Source organism: Fusarium verticillioides, chromosome 4 (genome assembly GCF_000149555.1).
Source record: "Fusarium verticillioides 7600 chromosome 4, whole genome shotgun sequence".
NCBI classification, from domain to species: Eukaryota; Fungi; Ascomycota; class Sordariomycetes; order Hypocreales; family Nectriaceae; genus Fusarium; species Fusarium verticillioides.
Genome location: NC_031678.1, coordinates 938568 through 959892, shown reverse-complemented (window position 1 = coordinate 959892; position 21325 = coordinate 938568). Strand labels below are relative to the sequence as shown.

Here is a 21325-nt window from a genome sequence, read left to right as displayed (position 1 = left end):
GGGCAACTGAGAAGGGTGTTGTATGCTTCAGCAGTCCATGTCCCCACGGTGAAGTGGTCTGCACAACAGCTCGTGTTAGCAGTCTCGAGTTTTATGCACGCAGGTCTTCATGACTGTTTTTACATGCCTCTCTTGGGTTCAACTGAGGCTCGCATGTGGTTTTCGATAGAACCAATAGTCTGTACGCTGCGTGGGATGGCATCGTAGAGAACAGACTGAAAGACCCTGACATTAAGATATCTCAAAATCACGGATCAGACGATGGCCTTGTCAGGCTCTGAGAAATTTAGACCATTCATCAGATCCAGGTATTCTCTGAGAATTCTCTTGAATCTGTCAGCATCGACTATGCGCCTCTTCACATGTGTCAAAAAAGCATGAGCATCATCGCCACAGTCCTCCAACCAGGGGTTCATGAGCTTCTGGACCCAGTCCTGAATCTGTTCAATAAGAGCATTGTAATCCTAGACTTAAGATTAGCATTTGTAAACAAGGGTGTGTAGTTACTAGAAACCGGCTCTTGTGCCTGCCTAACCTCTTCAGGTGTCAGATCCTTGCGGCAGGGCTGGAGACTGAATATGTGGGATCGCGCATCATTGAGTTGTTCTCAGAGCACACGGTTGTCCTCGGTCAGCCCTTTAGCCTTGCTCGCCAGGGCCATGTGGAAGCTCAACTTATGCTCCATGTCCATGGCTTCCTTCGTGAGCCAGTTTACCTTCTCCTCGGCGATCTCTTTCTTCTCATTGAGTTCGGATATCCTTTGTAGGATATCTTCGACAAGGCGAACTTGAGGGTTTTCCTCAAGAAGAGGTGTAAGCATAATAAGCGAAACTCTCGGTTTTCGAATCAGCGAATGAACCAAGTGAGCCAACCTTTTCAGTCGCGAGCGATGGTTCTGTTTTCCGAAGCAACTGCAGCTGAGCCTAGCCGAAAATGCTGAGGATATGGAAATTTTCTCTAGAGTGACGGGATTCCTTTAAATAATGTTGAGCTGTGCCCTTTCGAGCTTCAATATCTCGCTCATGGTCCCCATGAGTCTTGGTTGTGCTAGGGCTTTCAGCGTCCCAACTGCCAGGCATGATTCCAGATGACATGTTCCGAAGTTCGTTCTCTGGAGAAATGGCATGCGTTGAGCTTCTCCCTGGCTGAGGTTTTGTAGAGTGGGAGTTTCAGAGGCTGGGTTGACTCGAGGCATGCAACCATTTCCTTCTTCAGCGCTTATTTTGAGTCTGCTCATTTCAATGGATTTGTTTGTAAGCATCCAAAGGAGAGAGCCAAGCGCAAAGTCGGGCGTCGGTAAAATGGTTGAAATAAGATGTTGTGTTGAGTTGTGAGTTTCTGATCAGAATAATTGTAGAAGTCCAGCTACCCAGGTTGTAAACGTTGTATGTAAACAAATAGGTAGAACAAAGCCATGAATACGCCTCATTGAGCGGCAGCGGCTGGACGTGTGCTACCTTGTTACGGCAAGCAAACATGCGGAAATATAGTGTAGCAATGAAGAAGAGAAAAAGGGTAGGAAGGCGAGGCGCTTTAGTTTTCGGGTGCCCGCAGACTCCAGCACCTAGTTAGATTCACCAAAGCCAGACCTCTACAATGGATGTCAGCAGCCACAAACAGCGACCAGCTACAGGATCAGGCATGCAATCTGACTGGCCTTAGCATTGTTTCACAGTGTGCAGACTTGTGGCTGTGAGTTTATTCCGGCAAAGAGAACCTAATAACCTAGTTTCACAGTGTACTTTCATCTCCCTTTTTTCTACATAAGAAACCTTAGTACAGTTCCCTGGAGTTTCAGGAAAACGACATTCTCTCTTTAGGTAGTGATATCTTGAAGCGCTTTATAGATCCAGAGCGGGGCGGGATGTTTGTCACTGGCAGATGAGGTGTCAGTCGGTTAAACCGTCATGTTAAATACGATAAAGACCAGTGAGACTAATGAAATAGATCTGATGCCATTTCAAGTCGCATAGAACTCTACCTCATATCGCCAAACAGGCATGGTCTGAGTCTTTCTTATTGGAAGTGGAATGAAGTACAAAACTTTGAAGTAACCCCCACAGAGTCATCAGCGAAACCCCTGTTACACCCCTGCAGAGGGTGGCACGTCCTGGGGGAGGAAAGAAAACTCAGGAGCCTTGATCCTAATCGATGAAAGTATTTGGGGAAATCTAGCCTAAGCTTAGGGGACCTTTTGCTGCGTTTATTTTGACGCCCTATATCCAGGCCTGATCTTTTCTTGCTCCCTGAGGGACACCAAACGGATTCATACTCAGCCGCATCTGCTTCTGCTGAGACTAATGCTTTAGTTAGTGGCTGCTCTGTATTAACGTCCATGCACATCTGCCTCTTACCGTCCAGTATCGTCCAGGTCAACAGAGGTACCTACTCGTAGCTTTCTAAGGGTTTTATACTTCTGACAGATTACCGAAGCCAAGTTTGTGATCATTCTATGGAACAAGTGCGACCTGGGGGGATTTAACAGACCACTCGCTCAACATGCGAACAAATGCTTCTCATCACCTGCTCAAGCCGAGTACTGTATTCTGGTAAGGTAAGCATTGTGACCCAAGATCCTACCAGATGAATTATTTAGACTTCAAACCGTGATGACTGAATTGCTGGAGTTTGATACCCTTAAAGATACTGCTAGAATGAAATTGAAAGCCAGCAGCAACAAATCAGACTTACATGGGAGATGAGCGAGTGCCGAGAGGGGCTTGTTCAGGCAGGAACAAAGGATACATGTTTTGAGGTACCATAGTAGACAGCAAAATCACCTTCCTCATGGATAGGATCTACTACCTAAATTGGGATTGCGTGTAACACCGCCCAGCAGGTCCATCTATGGCATCACTGCCGCCTTCTGCCTAAGTACGTTAAGGAGCAGCGCTTCTCCCTATTACGCTCTCTCTCTCTCTTGCGTTTGAGAGATCTTCACACATTTTCATTTCTTACAAAAAGACTACCCTCCCTCCTCTTTTCCTTAGGTACCTACCTACCTATCCATTTCACACTTGTGGCTCAGCTACCACGCGAGGCGCATCGTTACCCCGAGCCGTGAAACTGATATCATATTTATTTTCGTTTTCATACCCAGTCACCACAAACCCTTTTCCATGAGGTGGATCAGGCCAAAACAGCCGATCGAAAGATTATCGTCGGCATTGATTTTGGGACCACATACTCTGGAGTAGCCTGGGCTGAGAATCGCAACCCATCACGACGGACTTGTATCACGCAATGGCCTGTATCTAATGCCAATAAGGAAGTACAGTCTAGCGATAAAGTCCCCTCAAGAATTCGATACAGCGGATACAAGATCGAATGGGGGTTTTCTGTCCCTGTGAATGCACCTCAACATGAAGTTGTTGATTGGTTTAAGCTGTGAGTGTCAAACCCTTCATAAGTATAAACAGCTGGAAGGCTCATGCCCTCAAAGGGGCCTAGACCCTTCCACACAGGCTGCTGGCCACAATCAAAGAGCCGAGGGTGCACGAAGCGGCCGAAATACCGACGAACTTGTCACCGACTTCATTGCGCAGCTCGTTGAGCATCTTATGTACACCTTGCGCGAGAAGCTCGGCAGCGGTCTTGTCAAGAGCACTTCTTTGGAATTTGTCATCATGGTACCGGCTATTTGGAGCGACTTAGCAAAGGAAAAGACTAAGAAGGCATGCGAACAAGCTATGATTTCCGCGTCCGAGCACCACGTCCATTTGGTTTCCGAACCCGAAGCAGCTGCTATTTATGCCCTTCATGACTTGGACCTGAACGCGCTTCACCCCGGAGACACCATCGTTGTGGTCGATGCAGGCGGCGTACATAAAGTCCCCTACTGCTTTGAAGTAGTTGTGATCAACTTCTTTGCATACCATCATTAAACATCATATTCGCACACTCAACACTGCCTACTAACCTGGGCTGGGCAGTGGAGCTTCAACTTATTCTTGGACGGGAGATCAGGCACCTGCTTCCGTTGCGACACACTGTGTTCCATTTTCTGATTGCTCTGCTCTCTCTGCAAAATGCTCTGCTTCAGGAGAAACAAAGGCTACAAGGTGGCACCAAAAGAGAAGAAGGCTCAGGCAACGACTTCGACGTCAACTTCAACTTCGACTAATCAGACATCTATTCCGAGAACCAGAAATGGCACTGACACTAACCCTGACACTGCCACTGTCACTCAGCGCAGGAATAATATGACTGCAAAAAGGACACGTCCTTCCCCTGATAGATACTCAAATTCTCGCCCTTCTCCCTCTCAAAAACGCAACACTGAGCAAGGCCCCCCTATTCAACCGCCTCACCAACGGTCCAAAGTCGCACGCAACAACGACATGTCCGCCCAAAATAGCAGCTTCTATGGGCGCGTTAACTCGGCCATCACGAGTGGTTTTGAGGAAGACAGTAGTGCTACGGCAGTGCAAAATCGAACGAACAAACCTCAAGAGTCATCATCAAGTAACGCGGCTCAGTCTCAAGCGTACGACACAGCCCCTGTACCATTAACACAGCCCCTTTTTCGCTGTCAACGTCCTTCTTTTCTCGACGACTTTGACTTTACTGCAGAGTCTCCTCACGATATAGTTATCGCTCCTGGGTTTATCTCTGCTTTGTCGCCCCGACGAGCCCATCATTCTGCCTCAGCGTCTATCCTAAACTTTGCAGACTTCGACCTTGAGAATACAGACACTAAGATTTCTGATATCAGACACGACAATATTTCACCCCATGAAAAACCTATAGCTAGCGCCGCCGTCGCCTCATCTTCATCTCCGTCCTCTGCGAGCCCGCACTTTGATCTGTCCGAATCACCAGACACTGATACTGTGACAGCAAGCGCCGTAGGCAGCCGAGAGTGTCTTGCCTGTAGCGACACGAAAGCTCCAGATTCTTTCCCAGATTTTGTCACTTCGAAATGCACGCACACTCCTTCTATATGTTTGGATTGCGTGGTGCGATCAATCCAAGTGGCCATGGAAACCGAATACTGGAACGAAATCAGTTGCCACAAGTGTAAAGAAAAACTAGAGTATAACGACATTCCGCGCCTGACAGATGAACAGACGGTTGCCAAGTATGAAAATAGTACTCAAACCGATAGATTATGACTAACATCATATAGATATGAAGGACAGGCGCTTCGAGCTGCTGTGGCAGACGAGGAAAACTTCTTCTGGTGTACCTCTGATTGTGGCTCTGGACAAATCCACGACTCTTGGTCTACTCAGCCCATCGTCGTTTGCATCAAATGCAATCATCGCTCATGCTTTCGCCATGGAGTCAACTGGCATGAAGACTTGTCTTGCGACGAGTATGATCGGCTTCAAGAGGATCCAGAATTTCGGAGCTGCCTGGAACTGGAAAATGAAAGGTGGGAGGAGGTTCAAGCAGCTCAAGAATAGGCAGATCGGGATGTTGCTCACAGGCTTGCCGCTGAAGAAAACGCTGAGACTGAGCGCCAAGAGGCACAAGATCGGAGAGCGAGAGAGCGAGAGCGAGAACGAGAAAGGAATCGAGTGCAAGAGCGAGAGATACAGAGGAACCAGGAGACGCAACGACAGCTAGAGCAGGACAGGCATGAGAGGCAACGAGAGAGAAAACGAGAGAATCAAGAAATGCAACGAGAACGAGAGAGGCAGAGGGCCCAGGAAAGGCAACGACAACTTGGGCAAGAGAGACAGCAGAGGCAACGAGAGCTAGAACGTGAGAGGCAGAGGAACCAGGAAAGGCAACGAGCTCTTCGCGAAAAAGCATCGCCCCGGAATATAGCAGAAGAAAGGCGCAAAATTGCAGCCAGAAGAAGGGGAGAAGAGGCAAAGAGTAACGCAACATTGAGGGCTACATCGAAGCCATGTGGAGGATGCGGATGGGCTATCGAGAAGAGTTTCGGCTGGTAAGCATAAAATCTCCATGTTCTACAAAGACAACCACAGTACTAACAAGCATTATAGCGCACAGATGACATGTAAGCTCCTTGCACCCTTTACTGTTTTCTTTTTATCTTTCCGCACGTGCAAGTCTTGCTATAATGCAGCGTCACTATCACGGGTACTATGCGTTCACATAGGACCTCCACGCAGACCACGTTACATGGACACTAATCATAACAGGTGTAAAATGCAATCACCAATTTTGTTGGGACTGCGGCTTGAAATGGGGCCGTCCACATATTTGCCTTGGTCTATTTGCTCGGTATCAAATTGAGTAGTGCCAATGAGTCTGTATCAAGTAGCTGAAAAATGCAGCAAGATACAGGGGCACTACTCAATTTACTTAGCTTGTGCGGTAGGCCGCAGTTTTCTTTTAAGCTAGCTACAGGCGTACTACCTATGCAGTGCTGATTATTGTGTATTACAGGTTCAAGATGTGGGTATGAGTTCTGCTGGGAATGCGGCGCCGACCATCAGGCTATCATGAGAGGCGATAACAGCCTGCATAAGAAGACATGCCCTTTTCATCCTCAAAACCAGAGGAGTGGATAAGATATTGGGATAGGCTTTGGAAGGATGGTTGAGATGGAAGGTTTGTTGGATGGGCTGGGAGCCATGACACCCCCAGGAATATGCACTTAAGCTTTGTCCTTTAAGAAGCCTCGACTATGTATAACGTAAAGTCAGCTTGGTTATCCATTTTGAGACTTGACACAGCTTGTATATGTCAGTATATTACAAACATGCAGGACACCATCAACTGTTCGGCGAAGAAGCTGTTTCGATTATTGCCTGTGGTATAATACCATATCAAGTAAACATTTTACGCCAATGTCTAAGTACCCTCAAGAAAAATACACTTGTATCTGTGCAAATATTTAGCCACGGGCATTCGGTAATATTTCCACTAAAACCATAATATAGGCTGTGCCTCCTAAGCAGCCGTCAACTCGGCGATGCGGCGCTCCAATTCGGGGACCTGGCGCAACCGAACCTCCAGCTCTTCCTTCTCATCCTCAAGTTTAAGACGTCGATCGGCATCAAGCTTGGTGAAAACATAGTTGCCCTGGCCATCAAACTGAAGGATGTGAGAGTGATACTTCCACAAACTTCGGCGGTGACTGACGGTCATAAGAGTGACGCCTAGGGCCTTTGCTGTATCATACATGGCCTTCTCTGTCTCAAGGGTAACGCTGCTGGTACACTCATCAAGGATAGCGTACTTCGGGCGATGATAAAAGAGCCGAGCCATGGCAACACGCTGTTGGAGACCACCAGAAAGAACATCGCGCCACTCAGCCTCAGCGTCCCAACCCTCCTCGTATAATTCGGGTAGGTGCTCAAGACCAAGGATCTTGAGATACTCGAGAAGGTCTACGTCCGTCACACCACGAGCACGCATCTGGCGAAGAGAATCCGGGTAAATTATTTGTTGGCGAAGGGAGCCTCGGGAAAGGTAAGGCCGTTGGGGTATGTAGAAAATGGCGTGGAAAGGGGGTTTGTAGACTGTGCCTCCATAAACAGGCCAGAGACCGCCGAGAATGCGGAAAAGAGACGATTTTCCGCAGCCGTTAGGCCCAACAACAAGCAAGTGGTCTCCGTGTTTAAGAGTGAAAGACAAAGCTTTGATGAGGACGTCACCGTTAGGCGAGATAATGGGTCTATTTGTGGGAATGGGTTAGCATAGTGACAAAAGACAGTGATCTCCAACTTACACATCAATGAAAGTGATATCGTTACTCTCGTGGACAGTCCCACGCCCCTTGAGAACAGCCTCGTTACCTTCAACTCCCGAAGAGGAGACGAGCTTCTTCTCAAAGTGACCAGCCTGGACATCATCCATCACATCCAGTAGAGTAGCAACACGAGACGTGTAGCCCGCCAGTTCCATAACCTCTCTATATGAGAACATGATACGGCCAAATGCGTCGGATGCAGAGAGAAGCATCCGTCTATTAGTGACAAAGGCTTCTGTTCGATCGCCCATATTCATCGCGATGTGACCAGGCATCTTGACAAAGACGGGAACACTGCAGAGCATCAGACCAAGCGCGCCCCAGAAATATTTAATGACAAAATCTTCCATAAATCCGTGGTAAAAGCGTCGACGGAGGATGTAGTTGACGTGCTTGATGAGAGTAAAGTAGCCCTTGTCTAAAGTGTCCTTTTCAGCGTTGTGGCCCCCGTATAAAGCGACTTCTTCGCTATAATCGATGAGGCGCGAGTGCTGGAAGCGGAATTCGCCCTCCAACCTTGCTTCATCTGCAACATATTTACCAAACGGCGGAGTTAGTGCTCTCATCACGTTGGCTGATAATTGCACAAGGAGTGACATGAAGACAACGCCTTCACCTCCAACGCTCTTCGACAAGGACCAGGTATATATTGTCTGAATGATATCAGCGACATTGTTGCCAAGTGCAAAAAATTCAACATACCATGTCGAGTAGAGGTTTGGCTAAATTACTGTACAATTCGGCCAGACTATTGGAGAACTTTGATACATCGACCGCAATCAGTTGATCTGGATTCTTTATTCTGTCATCCAAAGCCGAAATACCGTAGAAGGTTAGATTGGATAAGTATTTGTCATGTATATGCTGCGTAAGCCGCGATCGATATTTAAGCGATAGTTCAGCTTGATGATACGATAGCTAAAGCAGTTGTGAGTAAGCAACGAATATCGGGGAATAATCAGACTCACCATGGAGTTGGTGAAGGTCGCAGGGACCGCGATGAGCATCCACCATACTATGCGCTTCAGGAACTCCCTTCCGTTTCCTTTCACGAGAGCCTTTACAATAGCACCATCCATCTCGGCGACGCGTAGACTAATTAAAGTCCTGAGAACCAAGAAGAAGCTGTGGCTCATCAGTAACCTCGACTCTTTGCTGCGCCATCCTGGAACAACAATCTTGAGTAGCCGAAGCAATGACCGAAAGAACTCGCGATTCAGCTCGACTTTCTTTCGGGGTGTTTCCTCGCTTCCACTGGATGTGGTACCACGACGAGCCGCGCGCTGGGCAGATTCACGGGCGGAGGCTGCCTTTTGCTCGGAGATGGCAAGGCGAATTCGATTAGCGAGGGCAGCGAACAGAGTGATCCATACAGCGCGTGAGATACGTGTGCGATTGGAAACGTAGAGAGTTGTGAGTTGCGAGATGAGACCCCGGAGGGTCCGATCGCCAGGCAAGGCGAGCTTCGATTGCGATGCCATAACGCGCGCGCAGACCCAGAGGCTCCGTAGATTAAGTTGATAATGGTATAGTATTATTGAGCGATCCCTAGCGATGATTTGTAGTCACTTGAAGCCGAAACGTAGTCGAGATTGGGGTTGAGCCGAGGCGTATCGACGTCACATCACGGATCTATTCAAAGCAGCTAAGCGCATAGGAAATCGGAAGTCGAATGGTATCCAAATAAGAAAAAAACGAGTACTGGTTCAAGCAACAGTCTTAGGATCAAGACCCAAAGAAAGGGAGAAAGAATTCAAAGTGTTGAAGGGAGTAAGATTCTTGCGCTACATGACCAAGGACGTCTTGTGAGCTCCAAGATATCGATGGCAGTTTCCCCATACAGAAGCTTCCTCGGTCGATGAATCTGGGGGTGTAAGCCTCCCCACATTTTTCTACTGCGCTCGGCATGTGATTGACATTTGACTCAACAGCCACACATTGAGCACAGCCACGTTTAATGAACTTTCCGCGGGGATGACTAAAATTTTCGATCGCATCGCGGGGCACCTTTTCTGAACATTTTGGATTAACACAACATCACCGAAGACTTTCTTATTACGACCATATTAGCCATCAAACTAATAGCCACAATGTCCGACGACGAGGGTATTTCTATATACGATGAAGTCGAGATTGAGGATATGACTTTTGACGAGGCTATGGGAGTTTACCAGTTCCCATGTCCTTGTGGCGACAAGTTCCAAATCACACTCGAAGATTTGCTGGACGAGCAGGATATTGCCGTGTGTCCTAGTTGCAGTCTCATGATTCGGGTTATTTTTGATCTGGTACATCTTTCGACAAAGCTTTGCTCGTAGTTTTCTGTTAACAAGTTCAGGATGACTTACCAAAGCCACCCACTTCAGGCACCTCGGGCGGACAGGTTCTTCTAGCCGCTTGAGTGAAGCAAGAATGGCGATAGGAATCATACATATTGCGACTCCCCATGCAAAGGCCCGGCACGACAGTCGCCCTTCCGCCGTGAGCACGACACCCTCTGAGGAGCTTGAGACTTCTGTCCAACTCGGTACCGGTAAATCGGCCTCGAACTTCCGGAATCCTTGAAAATCCCATTTTCGCAACGTCCTCAGCCCAATACGAGCAGCAACCCCTTCCTCTGGTAGGACAAGAGTGGCCCCAGGGTATCTGGAAGCCTGGCTCACTCGATGTACTCTGTCTAGGGTGTTGCAAAAAACATGAGAGTCGCTTAAACGAAAACCCACCCATGTGTCACCAATCCGATTGTCGTGTTTTTTTTTTTTTTTTTTTGCAATCCTAGGCGTTCTGTGTCGCTGCCACAATTAGCCAACCTACAAGGGCGACGGGCAGGGAAGAAGCGATTGAGGCCCCAGTAAGATAAGAGTACAACACAAACGTGATGCCGGAAATAAATTTGCCGCCACTCCGCTGGTTAAGGGTTACTGCCGAACTTCCAAAGACAAGCAGGGCCATGAGAGGTTCAAGAAGGCCGGGGAATAAGAGAAATACATTTCACGGAAAGACATCAGACAATGGTGGTGGTATGCGATTAGTATTAATATAGCTGGAGATAATTCTGCTCCATTGGTCTATCTATTATAGTCAGGACAAACCATTCCCGATCTATCTCCATCGAAAGTTATACGCGCACCAGCACGGTTCCTCCAGGACTATATGCATCGGAATGCAGCATGTCCTCATATCCACCAAACCCTGTACAAGTTCCGAATGTCAAAATTTACAGGGCAAGGGCAACGGCGAGAGCACCAGCGAGACCGCTGAGGCCGAGGGCAGCAGCGCCGTTGGCCGGGGTGGAGCCGGAGCCGGAGCCGGAGCCAGAGCCAGAGCCGGGCTTAGTACCGTTGGTGGCTGTTAACGTTTATGTTAGTTGTGAACTGTCGTGAACAGAAGATCGTGAGAAAGGGTTTGAACTAACGGGCACCGGGAGTAGCGACGGGAGTAGCAACGGGAGCCACAGGGGTCTGGGCAGCAGCCGCAACAGCGACGAAAGCGAGGACGGCAGCGGAAGCGTGCATTTTGATGGTGGTTTTAGGTTGTTTGGTTATTGGAATAGTTCGAAGAGAATTGGATCGGATTTAAACGAGTGTTGGTGTAGCGATTGTAGTTGTAGTATTTGTTGAGTGGATGCTGAGGATAAGGAAATGTATGAATGAGCTGAGGAGCTTCGACTCCTATATACCTGAGAGCCTCGCAAGGATCGAGAGGAGAGTCAATCGGTGCAGTACATACATGATACATGATACCAGCCCCAGGGGGCGGTTGCATCATCCCAACCCCAAGCCACCCACTTCTTTTGGTGTCTTCGAGTTCCACCGTTGTACTATACATGACTCCACCGCCAGGATATTTCGATATTATCACCCAATACCAGATGCCAGGGCCTCAACGAGGAAGTTAATCCGGTGTGTCAGTTACAGAGCTGAGAGGGTCCACACTGACTTTCGTTTTCTCTGTCTGAAAATCAAGGCACAGTGTCAACGCAATCTACAGTGTCAGTTGAGGTTGAATTAAAACAAGGCTCTCCGTTGAGTCATGCTGGACAACACTGGTTGACTGCGGTGCAAGATTGACGCGGCTGTACAGTGAGTAATTCGATGATTCAGCAAAAAATAGATATACCCAGCCTTCCGCCAACCGTTCCGCTGATGCTAATGCTTATGCACGACGGTATATTGTTGCTAGATCAACCAACCAAGATCTGACACTACCCGCAGCCATATATATGCAAGACGACAAGATTTTGACTTGATGGGTGTACACCACGGGAGAGACAGCCAACTAAGCATAAAAGCACTGTAGAAGGTTCAGGTCCAGCGTAGCCAGCTAAAGCCAACCTCCAATGATTCATGGAAGCAGGAACAGTCCTCAAGATGATCAGCCGTGCAGTTCCATAGACCTACACAGTTTCACTGGGCAACAAGAAACTTGCGTCATAAACGCAACCAAGTTTTTATTATGTATACTGCACTGTATCTGACTGAACCTTTGAGAATCAAGGAACAATCATGAATGGTCGCTGTTGGGCGTGGGTTAGGTTGTTTGGGGTTGGTGGAGGCGGATTGCGCAAGCTTTCCAGGCCAAGGCGAATAGAAAAGAAGAAGAAGAAAAAAAACGCTCGATTGGGCTGCCAGAGAATGTTTCTAAAAACAACCGCAAGGTAACTGGAGACGGGTTGCGCAACCACACCAACCAGCTCACTATTGATATTACTGAAAAATACAAGGAACCCGCGCGAATAGCGGCTGCCGGTATTCCCTATTTCCCCTTCTCCCGCAGTTGCAGATGAGACCTTCAGATCCCTGTGCCCTGCTAGCCTGTGCCCTGAAATCTGTGGCTGGACCAAGTGCTAGGATTGTATTTTGCGGCTCGGACTAATAATATGTAGATCTGTGTTGGATTTTTTAATTGTGGTTCTGACGCGCAAGCAGAATCAAACAGCCCAGACCAGGCTGCGGCCTTAACAGCAACCACAAAGCCACCAGTCAAGGGGGGAAGGAGAGGGAGAGGGAACAAACAGGAATGATCGTCCAGCCACTCTCACTCTATTATCGTTTCCTGTCACGCATTGCATAAATCGAAACAGCGCGGACATTCCGACAAGCTCCATCATGATCGATTGCCTCGAACTTTGTCGTTCACTTAGACCAGAGAACCCCCAGCAAAGCAGCAAATATGAATGGCCTGTGCTGTTATAGTGGTTCCATAGAAAGTCAAGCTCCCTGCCCCTGCCGGCTTCTTGCTAGCTTGCCCCCGGCACTCTGGCCTTGTCTGCCTCCCGTCCTCTACCGCTTCCGTCGCCTGCATCGCTCCCGCACCGCGCACGACGCGCAATTGATGGTACCCCATCAGTGAATGTACATACCCATAATTCCATATTTTAATCCGAATCAACGGTTGGAGAGGAGTGTCCAGGTATAGTGATAATGACTAGGTCCCTTGAACTTGAATACTTGTACTCCGTATGCCCCCTTCAATCTTTGTCTCCTTTAACCGACCCGCAAAACTCCATATTTTTGCATGAACAAGCTTTCGGGGCCCCTTTTGTTTATTATTCTCGATAACATTCATCATCCATACCTATGGTCCCAGGGGTTACAGGCCAAATGGGGATGCAGCCGGAAATATTCAACATGAAATTAATAATTGTCCCCTACCCTGTTCATGTAGTGCTCGGAGAAAAAAAGCCAAAGGTACAACTGTAGAAGCTCAATCAAACTGTCTGTTTGATGTGAGTAAACTCCTATTGAAATTTTGAATGCCGTAGAAATGATGCTATCGACTACCCCCGTCTCGTGACTCAACTTTGTTCTGTCATGTTCTGGAATAATCACTATTTTGCAATTTGGCAATAAGTATCGGAATTATCACAATCACCGCATGGCTATTCCGTACCTATTTTCAAATCTCGTCACTATCACTGCCACTTTTTGGGCTTATTGTATAGTAGCAAAGCACTACGTACGTGATGTCAGTGTAGGCGTATGCCTGTACCGAGTCCTATGGACAAGAATAGCCTACCGAAGAATTCGGACTACTATATCGAGTTCGTGGTATCGAGCATGGAGGCGAGTCAAGGTCAAGAGGGGAGGCCCGGAGGAAGGCCTAAATGGGGTTCATCAGGCTCAACCCATATCAAAATCCAAATCACGGCAATCATGCTAGGGATAACAAAACAAGCCCGTCTCTAGTATAGCTGATCGACGTCTTTTCCAATTTTAACTCAAAACACAGATCTATCGATCCACACAGAATACACACATCTGATCCAGGAACGCGTGACCTCGACCGATGAGTTTGCATGCCTTCCTGTGTGATACATTCTATTGTGGCAACAAGCAAGATCGTCTCCTTTTCTTAGCTCTTACATTCAAGCCTCGACATTCTCAAAATAGAATGTTGGCTGTCCAGGGACTGCATGCTCGGCTGTAGGCACTGAAAGCTCCACCTCCTTACCATCTCCGAGATTGATTCCTTTCTTGCTGCCCTCTTCGACTGAGATGATGTGACAAGCAACCAGGCCGCTAGTTCGCTTCAATCCAGGAACCATCTGCAGGAGAGTCTCTTTCTCGTTGAATGCCAGCTTCTGCTCCAGAACCACGCTCGCTGGTTCACCGGCCTGAAGTCGTCTCTTGAGGTTCTGCACAAATGGCATAGCCTTCTTCATTTCGCCCATCTTGCCAATCTTGCCATTGAGCTCCTTATCGTTGACTGTCTTGGCCTCCACGTTCCACATCTCCTTCAAGAGGTCAATGTATTTCGCTTGCCAAGCTGGAAATTTGTCCGTGACAAAGATTGTGAGTTGCTTAGGCTTCTTAGGGTCGAAAGATGTCTCCTTGCCCTTGGCCTTCTTCTTCAGTTGCAGACCCTCCGCCGAGTTGACGTTGGAAGCAGTGTTTCGTACATAGTCACGCTTCGCCGACAGGGAAGCAACGACCTCCTTGATCTCGGGGAATCGAGCATTATGGATAGTGCCTTTATTCTTCAGCACCTCAAGCCAAATGTACTCAGACCAGTGAGGAGCAACGACCGCCAGCAACAGAGCCTGTACCTCGATATACCGGAGGGCAAGATCGCGGTGCAGTTTTATGCCAGCTGCTGCACAGGCTTCTCGATAGAAATCGCGAGCACTCGTCAACTCATATAGACCAGCCTTCAAGGCCAGCTTGTAGTTGGTGTTGACATACTGCTCAACGGCCTCCTTGATAACCGCGTTCATGTCGTTGTTGAACAAAGCGTCCTGGAACGAATTCAATTCGCCAGTTCGAAGCTGATCCTGATCCCGAACGATGTCCTCACACCACTCTTTGAGAGTATACAATCGGAGAATGTTCGTATCGGCAACATCCTCCTCGAAATTGGCGTCGTTTACACCGTCACCGGCATCTGCAAGAGCAATACGAGAAGCATCCGCACCATATTTCTCTGTCAAGTCTCGGAGAGTCATGAAATTACCGGTGCTCTTACTCATCTTCTCGCCATTCAGCATCAGATGACCGTTTGCACGAATAGCTTGCGGCCAGTACTCGCGAGAGAATAGGGCAAGATGGTTGTAAGTCATAAACGTCAGATGATTATTTATGAGGTCCTATAGAGCACGAAGATTAGTCTCACTTCATCTCAATATAGGCGCTTTCGTTTCACTCACTTTGCCCGATACTCGCACGTCGAGAGGATAGAAGTACTCAAATTCGCGGCGCATCTTCTCCAGAGTTTCTTTGGGAATCTTGCTGTCTGTGACGATCTCGTCACTTAAATCACGGCGGCTGAAGATATAGTCCCAGACTTCGTCGATCATCTGTTCGGGTTCGACATTGGCGCTTCCCTTCGTCTTGCCGAAAATATCTTTATGCAAGAGATGTGCGATAGTGTAGTAGGCCATGTAGACGGTTGAATCACTCAGACTCTCGACAAGGAATTGAGGATCCCAAGGCAGCTTCGAGCCAAGACCGAAGGACCGAGCACAAGCCCACTGGTTCAGCCAGTTCAGAACGCCTTCAAAGCTGTTCTTGACCTCAGGTGTGTAAGTGTTTAGACCATTGTCCACATAGTCAAGGGCGGTCTTCTTCCACGATTCCTCACCATAGTCCAGGTACCACTGATCCATAAGAGAAACGATACATTCATCCGCTGACCGGCTGACCACCTTGCGCTCAGGTTCAGAGTAGGCGAATGCCTGACCAGCATCGATCATCTGCTGTCGGACCTTGGGCTTGGCAACCTCGACCTTCTCGCCCTTGAACTCACCTACTTTCAGGACACCCTGGTAGAAGCCCTCCTTGTAAGCAAGCTCCTTGGCCTCTTCGAGCTGCTTTGTATCCTTGGGAGAGGCAATCTTGAGCTTCTTGACTAGAAAAGGGGCGCAGAGGTCACCGTAACTGGGTGTCTCAATAATGGGGAAGATCTCGAGCTCGGCCCATTCCTTCTGAATCCCATAATAATCAGCCTTCTTAGCCAGGTCGGTCACAGTAGCAAAGTCATCGGGACTGTCAGAAGGCACGGAAGTGACAACTCCAGTGCCCTTTGTAGGGAGAACAGTCTCCATAGGCAAGACACGGACTCCCTCCTTGTGTAGAGAGAGAGGAGCATCAACAAGAGTGCCAACCATGTCGGAACCAATGATTTCAGCAGCCTTCTCAATGACGCCCTCCTTAGCAAAGATACCCTGGTACGCCATGTTCCTTGCTGCGCGCTCCGTCATACAGTAGTAGTCGGTCTCATTAACTTGGAAGATCCCGTAGGTAATCTTAGGGCCAACGAAACAGCAAGTCTGGCCATACATAGTCTCAGGCCTCAGAGTGGCCGCGATTTGGTAAACATTGACACCATCCGGGAGCTTACCCTTCAAGGTCTCGGCAGCTTTGGGCGCCCATTCGAGAACCTTAATCTTCAGGGCAGTGTATTCCTGGGGTCCAACACCCTCACCCTCAGCTCGATCGTGGTCCATGCACGGCTGGCCATCCTTAATGGAGTAGATGGTGTATCGCTTGCCGAATTTGATCTTGTTCAGCGCCTTGAGGCTGTTCATCTGCCATCGAACGAAAGCGTCGTAGTAAGGGTTGGCATCTGTGGTGACAAAGGATCGGCGCCAGTCGATACGGCAACCAAAGTTGGTCAGGTCTTCTCTGCACAGAGGAGGAAAGTATTGGAGCCAGTGTTGAGGGTCGGCAAACTTGTGAATCTCCTCTGTAGGTATGCCAATAGCTTGCATGATCTGAAATTGGTACCTGTCGAAGCACGTTAATACTACGGCGAGAATGTTCAAGATGTAGAATGCAATTACTTCATTTTGACAGCCTTTGCTGCAGCCTTGCCTTTTGTAGCCTTAAACTTCGTGATGTCCTCCTTGGCTTGTTTGGCAGCCGGAGTCTTCTCTTCGACGACAGGTTCATCATCCTTGTAGCCCCCAAAGTCTTGACCGAACATCTTAACTTCGTTGACGAGCTTGTCGGCACAAGCCTTGATGGGCATACCAGTGCAGTGGAAGCCCATGGGGAAGAGGGTTCGCTTTCCCTGCATGCGTGCAACACCAGCGGCGAATTCAACCTTGCTGACGGAGAAAGAGTGACCAGCGTGAAGGGTTCCGTTCATGTAAGGGTAGGCCATGGTTCCAAAGAATTTGGGCTGCTGCTCCCGAAGTTCGGCGGCGGGAATGGAGTGGAGGGGCACCTCATCCGTGGTGGGAGCATTGGCTTCAAAGACTTTCTCGTCCTGCCATTTCTGTTGATATTTCTTCTCGAGTGCGATCAAAGTGTCTCGCTTCTCAGTCTGGTCATAGTTAGAGTGGCAACTTAAAAACGGTGGAGGAAGTTGGACCTGCACCTTTGAGCTCCTTGGTCTTGGAGATGTTGAGAGCCTCCATAGCCTTGGGGACAGAATCCGTAGAAGCCATGGCCGCAAATGGACGAGACCTGGAGATAAAGAATTTTTTGTCAGTTTCTCCCCAATAGTATGTTCAAATAGGAAGGTTGAGTGAATAATACGCACTTCTAAATTCCGTGGAAATTTTTGAGTCACTGTTTGGAAGGGATTGAATCGGACTTGAGAAGGAGGGGTGAAAATCGCGGGGCACACTCGTACAGTAGTGCTTCAATGTGGCTGGTGATGTGGCGGTGATGTGGCGCTATTGGGGATTCTCCAACACTAACGACAATCCTCATGTGAAGCTTTATGTCTTGACCCGTTGAGTCACTCGAGGTCGGAAGCGACTTAATCACAATGTTTCCCACCCTGATGAGACGCATGGCCTCATCTTCAAAGGACAGCCTTCTCAAGAAGGCTCCTTTGACGGTGGCAACCAATCCTTACAAGGCCCGAAAAGTGTGGCCTCCCAACTTCAAGCTGCTTACTGTCCAGCAACAACTCCGGTTTGAGAAGAAGTACAAACGTCGCATCATCTTAGCAAGTCGTGCACCGCGATGGGTGAAATTTGTCAAGACTGCTCAGCTCCTGACGATCGTTGGTAAGATTACCCTCATGCAATCATTTCTGGACTTGTCTAACTCGAACTCCAGCTGCACTGATCTGGATCTGCTTCTACTCTGAGTTCGAGTGGTGGGGTCAGAAGTATAAGCCTTCTGAAGAGGTCCGTATTTGTGATTGTAAGAGAACCAAGAACTGCTAACGCCATCATTAGATTCGTAGGAAGACCCAATATCTGTTCGGCACGGTTGATCCGGAGAAGCGACACGAACGACGACCAGATGCGCCGCCTTTTCATCCCCCAAAGGACGAGCCAGAATCAAAATAGTGTATTTAATATGTATATTATTCAATACTTGGAGTTTGGCTTTAGTCTCGTAGAGACGAAACATATATGCATATCTCAACAGGCAGACACATCTTGTAATCCGCTCTATCATGCATTTCGTTCGTCGCTCTGAATAGTCGTAATTCTCATCGCCCAGTCCAAGCAAAATTGGCACCCATACCAAGTCCACTTCCCAGGCCAGTAGGCCCTCTGCCTTCGTTCACAGGTCTCTTCGCAACCGTTCCTTGTGCCTTTACCCCTGAGACAATGCGATCCAGGTTTGTCTCTATTACCACGCCCCCTATTATCATTTCCGATAAGGTAGAGTGCAGGGTTTCGAAATTAAAGATTAAGTCCAGCTCACAGACGTTCTCAAAAAGCTTGTCGAGGGCCTCCACGTAGACTTGGATCAGATCAATTAGGGCAAGCGGCGACTCGGTCGATGTAGAGATGACGATGAAATAAAGGGTCGCATAGTTGCGGTATGTCACTAGTGTTGGAACATCGTTCTGTTCTTCCGAGGAGGTGTGGGAGGTGCCTGAAGCGGCGAGCAGAGGTGGAAGGGGTAAGAAGTTACAAGATCCGGCCGGTCGATTCGAGACGAGTGTAAATATTTCGGAGATGAGGCGCTGCTGTATACTAGTTTCCTTTGGGGTGCATCTGAGTTTCTAGTAACAAAGCTGAAGGGGATAAAGCATACCAGTTGGGTATAGAACTTCGTCAGACGAGGCTGACCTTGGCCGTTGAAGACCAGAAAGGCATTGATCATGATTAGGAACAGGAGCTCTTCATGCCCTCGCATAAACCAATGTAGACGACCTCTTGGAGTAGGTAAGGTATGGATTCAAATGGTATTGTAGGTTGAAAGGGTGAATGGTGGGGCATGTTTCTGCAGTGAAGACGCGAAGCTGATGATGGCGGGATGCAGGAGCTACCTTACATTCCCGCGCGGTACGTACCTTCATCGAAAGTCATGGTACAATCCAATTGGTCAGTCCCTCCTGGCAGCTGTACTTAGCCACACCGCGGGGAGCTTGGCTAAGGTAGCTTGGTTGCTTCAATTCGTTCATCTTCTGAGTAAAAGCGATTGACCGAGCTCATCACCGCGAATGCTCTTCTGGTTTTCACTTACGGGCCACTTCTAACCACTCAATACTATACTAAGCCACGATACAGTAGCCAATACGCAGTTTCCGAAAGTTGTTTTCTTAACAAACAAGATGTCCCGACAAATCGCATTTCAAGCTTCCCGCTTGGCTTCGCGAGCGATCCGCTCTTCAACGCCCGTATGCCGCTCAAGCTTCCGTATCGCTCCTGCAATCTCGCACTTTTCTATTCTATCTACCCTTTCGCAAAAATGCTTCTCGACTACGGTTTCCAACAAGCGGGGTATCATGCCTGACACGGAGAATCCTGCCAAGCCTTTGAACGAAGCCGAAGAGATCCACCAGAACGCTGTTGTCGCCGATATTACTGAGCAAGAGTATCATGACCTTGCAGACGAGTACCTCGATAATGTTGTCGGCAAGTTTGAGGAACTCCAGGACCAGCGAGAAGACATCGACGTCGACTTCTCGGTACGTATAACTTATGCGATTATCGTCAACCCTATCTGATACATTTACCTACAGGCTGGAGTCCTCAGCATCAGTTGGCCTGACAAGGGCACATATATCATCAATAAACAGCCCCCTAATAAGCAGATATGGCTGTCATCTCCCATCTCTGGCCCTAAGCGCTATGACTGGTGCCTCTTTGGAGAGGGTCAGAATGAGAAAGAGGGCACAGCTGTGGGTGACTGGATCTACGTCCGTGATGGATCCAGCCTAAACCAGGTCTTCTCTGAGGAGCTTGGTGTTGACATTGACGTTCCGAGCGAGGAGTAGAGCTTCCTTCCGAATACCGATAAAAGACACAGCAAGCATGATTAAAGGAGAAGTCTATCACAGACAAAGTAAAAGCATTCATGCAGGCGTTGAGGACTTCGGTTAGCCTAGTGAGGATTGCGGTTTATGTTAATGTATTGTACATGTACTATTTAAGGTCTCTCGCCGTTCGGGGAATTGGAAGTTCCCAAGTCAGAACGCATCCAAATAATTTGTCGTTTGTTTCGCCTAAGATCTGCCATTAACCATACAATTCCTTTTGTCTTGCGTATCCAGTACCATTAATGTACAGGTTCCTTTCATCGTCTCAACAAAGAGCTGCTAGGGGAGCTTCTATGGTCCCCTCAAGCCTTTGATAGCCAAATACACGTCCGTGGCTCTGTTCCCTCTTTGTCTGCAAACTTGATGTCTGTATGTCTGTATGTGTACCGGATTGCTCTTCTTTGCATAAACTTGAGGGAGCCTCAAGTAGTGTCAACGGAGACAGATGCCCATAGTTTTATTAAGCATAGCGACTGTCATATCATAATGATTATACGCAGTCATATTTGCATCCTTCATCTCCTGTCTAATCGCGACATAAGCAATGCTCACTCATTGAGATTGATTCAGACTTACGCTACATGTTTCAAAGGATCATTAGCTGAGTAATCCCGTTTCTGGTACCTCATCTGCCGGACTCGCAATAAGTTCTTCAAGATCTTGTGCTCCAATCCTTTCTCTTTCGCTGCCGCCTGGAGAAACCATATGGTTCGCTTTATGCCCCGTCCATCATATGTGGCACCTGGCTCGCGAAAGGCCCGCCGGAGTTGATCGCGAGCTACGAAGCGAGCAGGAATTGTGTATTGCACTGCCTTGAGAATATTTCGATACAGATGTCGGTAAGCATGCCTTATCTCGGTCGGGGTAGCCATGCTTGCAGAATTTGGATAGACAGATTGCATGTCATCGGTATCCCAGTCACGATGTGTGAGAAGTTGTAATGGGCCCACTTTAACTATCACGGAACAAATCGAGTTC

The 21325-nt window shown here is 48.3% G+C and overlaps 12 protein-coding genes across 13 annotated transcripts; 6 read left to right on the top strand and 6 right to left on the bottom strand.

Annotated features, from left to right (window-relative positions):
- Window positions 1–254: 254 nt before the first annotated feature.
- On the bottom strand, window positions 255–820 carry FVEG_04645 (hypothetical protein; the record flags this gene model as incomplete). Its single annotated transcript, XM_018892464.1, has 3 exons — window positions 255–464; window positions 515–565; window positions 617–820. The coding sequence occupies 3 exons, from the start codon at window positions 818–820 to the stop codon at window positions 255–257; spliced, it is 465 nt and encodes a 154-aa protein (XP_018749171.1).
- A 1679-nt stretch (window positions 821–2499) lies between these two features.
- FVEG_04644 (hypothetical protein) lies at window positions 2500–3884 on the top strand (the record flags this gene model as incomplete). Its single annotated transcript, XM_018892463.1, has 3 exons — window positions 2500–2541; window positions 3101–3387; window positions 3443–3884. The coding sequence occupies 3 exons, from the start codon at window positions 2500–2502 to the stop codon at window positions 3882–3884; spliced, it is 771 nt and encodes a 256-aa protein (XP_018749170.1).
- Window positions 3885–4028: 144 nt separating this feature from the next.
- On the top strand, window positions 4029–5408 carry FVEG_04643 (hypothetical protein; the record flags this gene model as incomplete). Its single annotated transcript, XM_018892462.1, has 2 exons — window positions 4029–5080; window positions 5129–5408. 2 exons carry the CDS (start codon window positions 4029–4031, stop codon window positions 5406–5408), a joined length of 1332 nt encoding a protein of 443 aa, XP_018749169.1.
- Window positions 5409–5621: 213 nt separating this feature from the next.
- FVEG_15522 (hypothetical protein) lies at window positions 5622–6107 on the top strand (the record flags this gene model as incomplete). The annotated part of the gene is made up of 2 exons (XM_018904655.1): window positions 5622–5899; window positions 6074–6107. The coding sequence occupies 2 exons, from the start codon at window positions 5622–5624 to the stop codon at window positions 6105–6107; spliced, it is 312 nt and encodes a 103-aa protein (XP_018749168.1).
- A 578-nt stretch (window positions 6108–6685) lies between these two features.
- FVEG_04642 (ATP-binding cassette, subfamily D (ALD), member 2) lies at window positions 6686–9500 on the bottom strand. Its single transcript, XM_018892461.1, has 4 exons — window positions 8641–9500; window positions 8375–8590; window positions 7652–8325; window positions 6686–7597 (listed from the first exon to the last, which is right to left on the bottom strand). Exons 1-4 carry the CDS (start codon window positions 9151–9153, stop codon window positions 6871–6873), a joined length of 2130 nt encoding a protein of 709 aa, XP_018749167.1. The 5' UTR covers window positions 9154–9500; the 3' UTR covers window positions 6686–6870.
- A 200-nt stretch (window positions 9501–9700) lies between these two features.
- FVEG_04641 (hypothetical protein) lies at window positions 9701–11009 on the top strand. 2 transcript variants are annotated; one of them, XM_018892460.1, is made up of 3 exons: window positions 9705–9960; window positions 10011–10292; window positions 10354–11009. In XM_018892460.1, the coding sequence occupies exons 1-2, from the start codon at window positions 9763–9765 to the stop codon at window positions 10071–10073; spliced, it is 261 nt and encodes an 86-aa protein (XP_018749166.1). In that variant the 5' UTR covers window positions 9705–9762; the 3' UTR covers window positions 10074–10292; window positions 10354–11009. The 2 variants fall into 2 exon arrangements, with proteins under 2 accessions (XP_018749165.1, XP_018749166.1); XM_018892459.1 differs by having other exon boundaries at window positions 9701–9960; window positions 10011–11009.
- FVEG_04640 (hypothetical protein) lies at window positions 10890–11187 on the bottom strand (the record flags this gene model as incomplete). Its single annotated transcript, XM_018892458.1, has 2 exons — window positions 10890–11020; window positions 11088–11187. The coding sequence occupies 2 exons, from the start codon at window positions 11185–11187 to the stop codon at window positions 10890–10892; spliced, it is 231 nt and encodes a 76-aa protein (XP_018749164.1).
- Window positions 11188–13501: 2314 nt separating this feature from the next.
- On the bottom strand, window positions 13502–17702 carry FVEG_04639 (leucyl-tRNA synthetase, cytoplasmic). The gene is made up of 5 exons (XM_018892457.1): window positions 17657–17702; window positions 17490–17580; window positions 16953–17437; window positions 15318–16896; window positions 13502–15257 (listed from the first exon to the last, which is right to left on the bottom strand). Exons 2-5 carry the CDS (start codon window positions 17559–17561, stop codon window positions 14040–14042), a joined length of 3354 nt encoding a protein of 1117 aa, XP_018749163.1. The 5' UTR covers window positions 17562–17580; window positions 17657–17702; the 3' UTR covers window positions 13502–14039.
- Window positions 17703–17828: 126 nt separating this feature from the next.
- Window positions 17829–18525, top strand: FVEG_04638 (hypothetical protein). The gene is made up of 3 exons (XM_018892456.1): window positions 17829–18131; window positions 18184–18254; window positions 18306–18525. Exons 1-3 carry the CDS (start codon window positions 17888–17890, stop codon window positions 18417–18419), a joined length of 429 nt encoding a protein of 142 aa, XP_018749162.1. The 5' UTR covers window positions 17829–17887; the 3' UTR covers window positions 18420–18525.
- FVEG_04637 (hypothetical protein) lies at window positions 18405–19330 on the bottom strand. Its single transcript, XM_018892455.1, has 2 exons — window positions 19120–19330; window positions 18405–19066 (listed from the first exon to the last, which is right to left on the bottom strand). Exons 1-2 carry the CDS (start codon window positions 19219–19221, stop codon window positions 18566–18568), a joined length of 603 nt encoding a protein of 200 aa, XP_018749161.1. The 5' UTR covers window positions 19222–19330; the 3' UTR covers window positions 18405–18565.
- A 144-nt stretch (window positions 19331–19474) lies between these two features.
- On the top strand, window positions 19475–20614 carry FVEG_04636 (hypothetical protein). Its single transcript, XM_018892454.1, has 2 exons — window positions 19475–19996; window positions 20051–20614. The coding sequence occupies exons 1-2, from the start codon at window positions 19640–19642 to the stop codon at window positions 20303–20305; spliced, it is 612 nt and encodes a 203-aa protein (XP_018749160.1). The 5' UTR covers window positions 19475–19639; the 3' UTR covers window positions 20306–20614.
- On the bottom strand, window positions 20387–21308 carry FVEG_04635 (hypothetical protein). Its single transcript, XM_018892453.1, has 2 exons — window positions 20924–21308; window positions 20387–20873 (listed from the first exon to the last, which is right to left on the bottom strand). The coding sequence occupies exons 1-2, from the start codon at window positions 21247–21249 to the stop codon at window positions 20780–20782; spliced, it is 420 nt and encodes a 139-aa protein (XP_018749159.1). The 5' UTR covers window positions 21250–21308; the 3' UTR covers window positions 20387–20779.
- Between the last annotated feature and the right edge of the window lie 17 nt (window positions 21309–21325).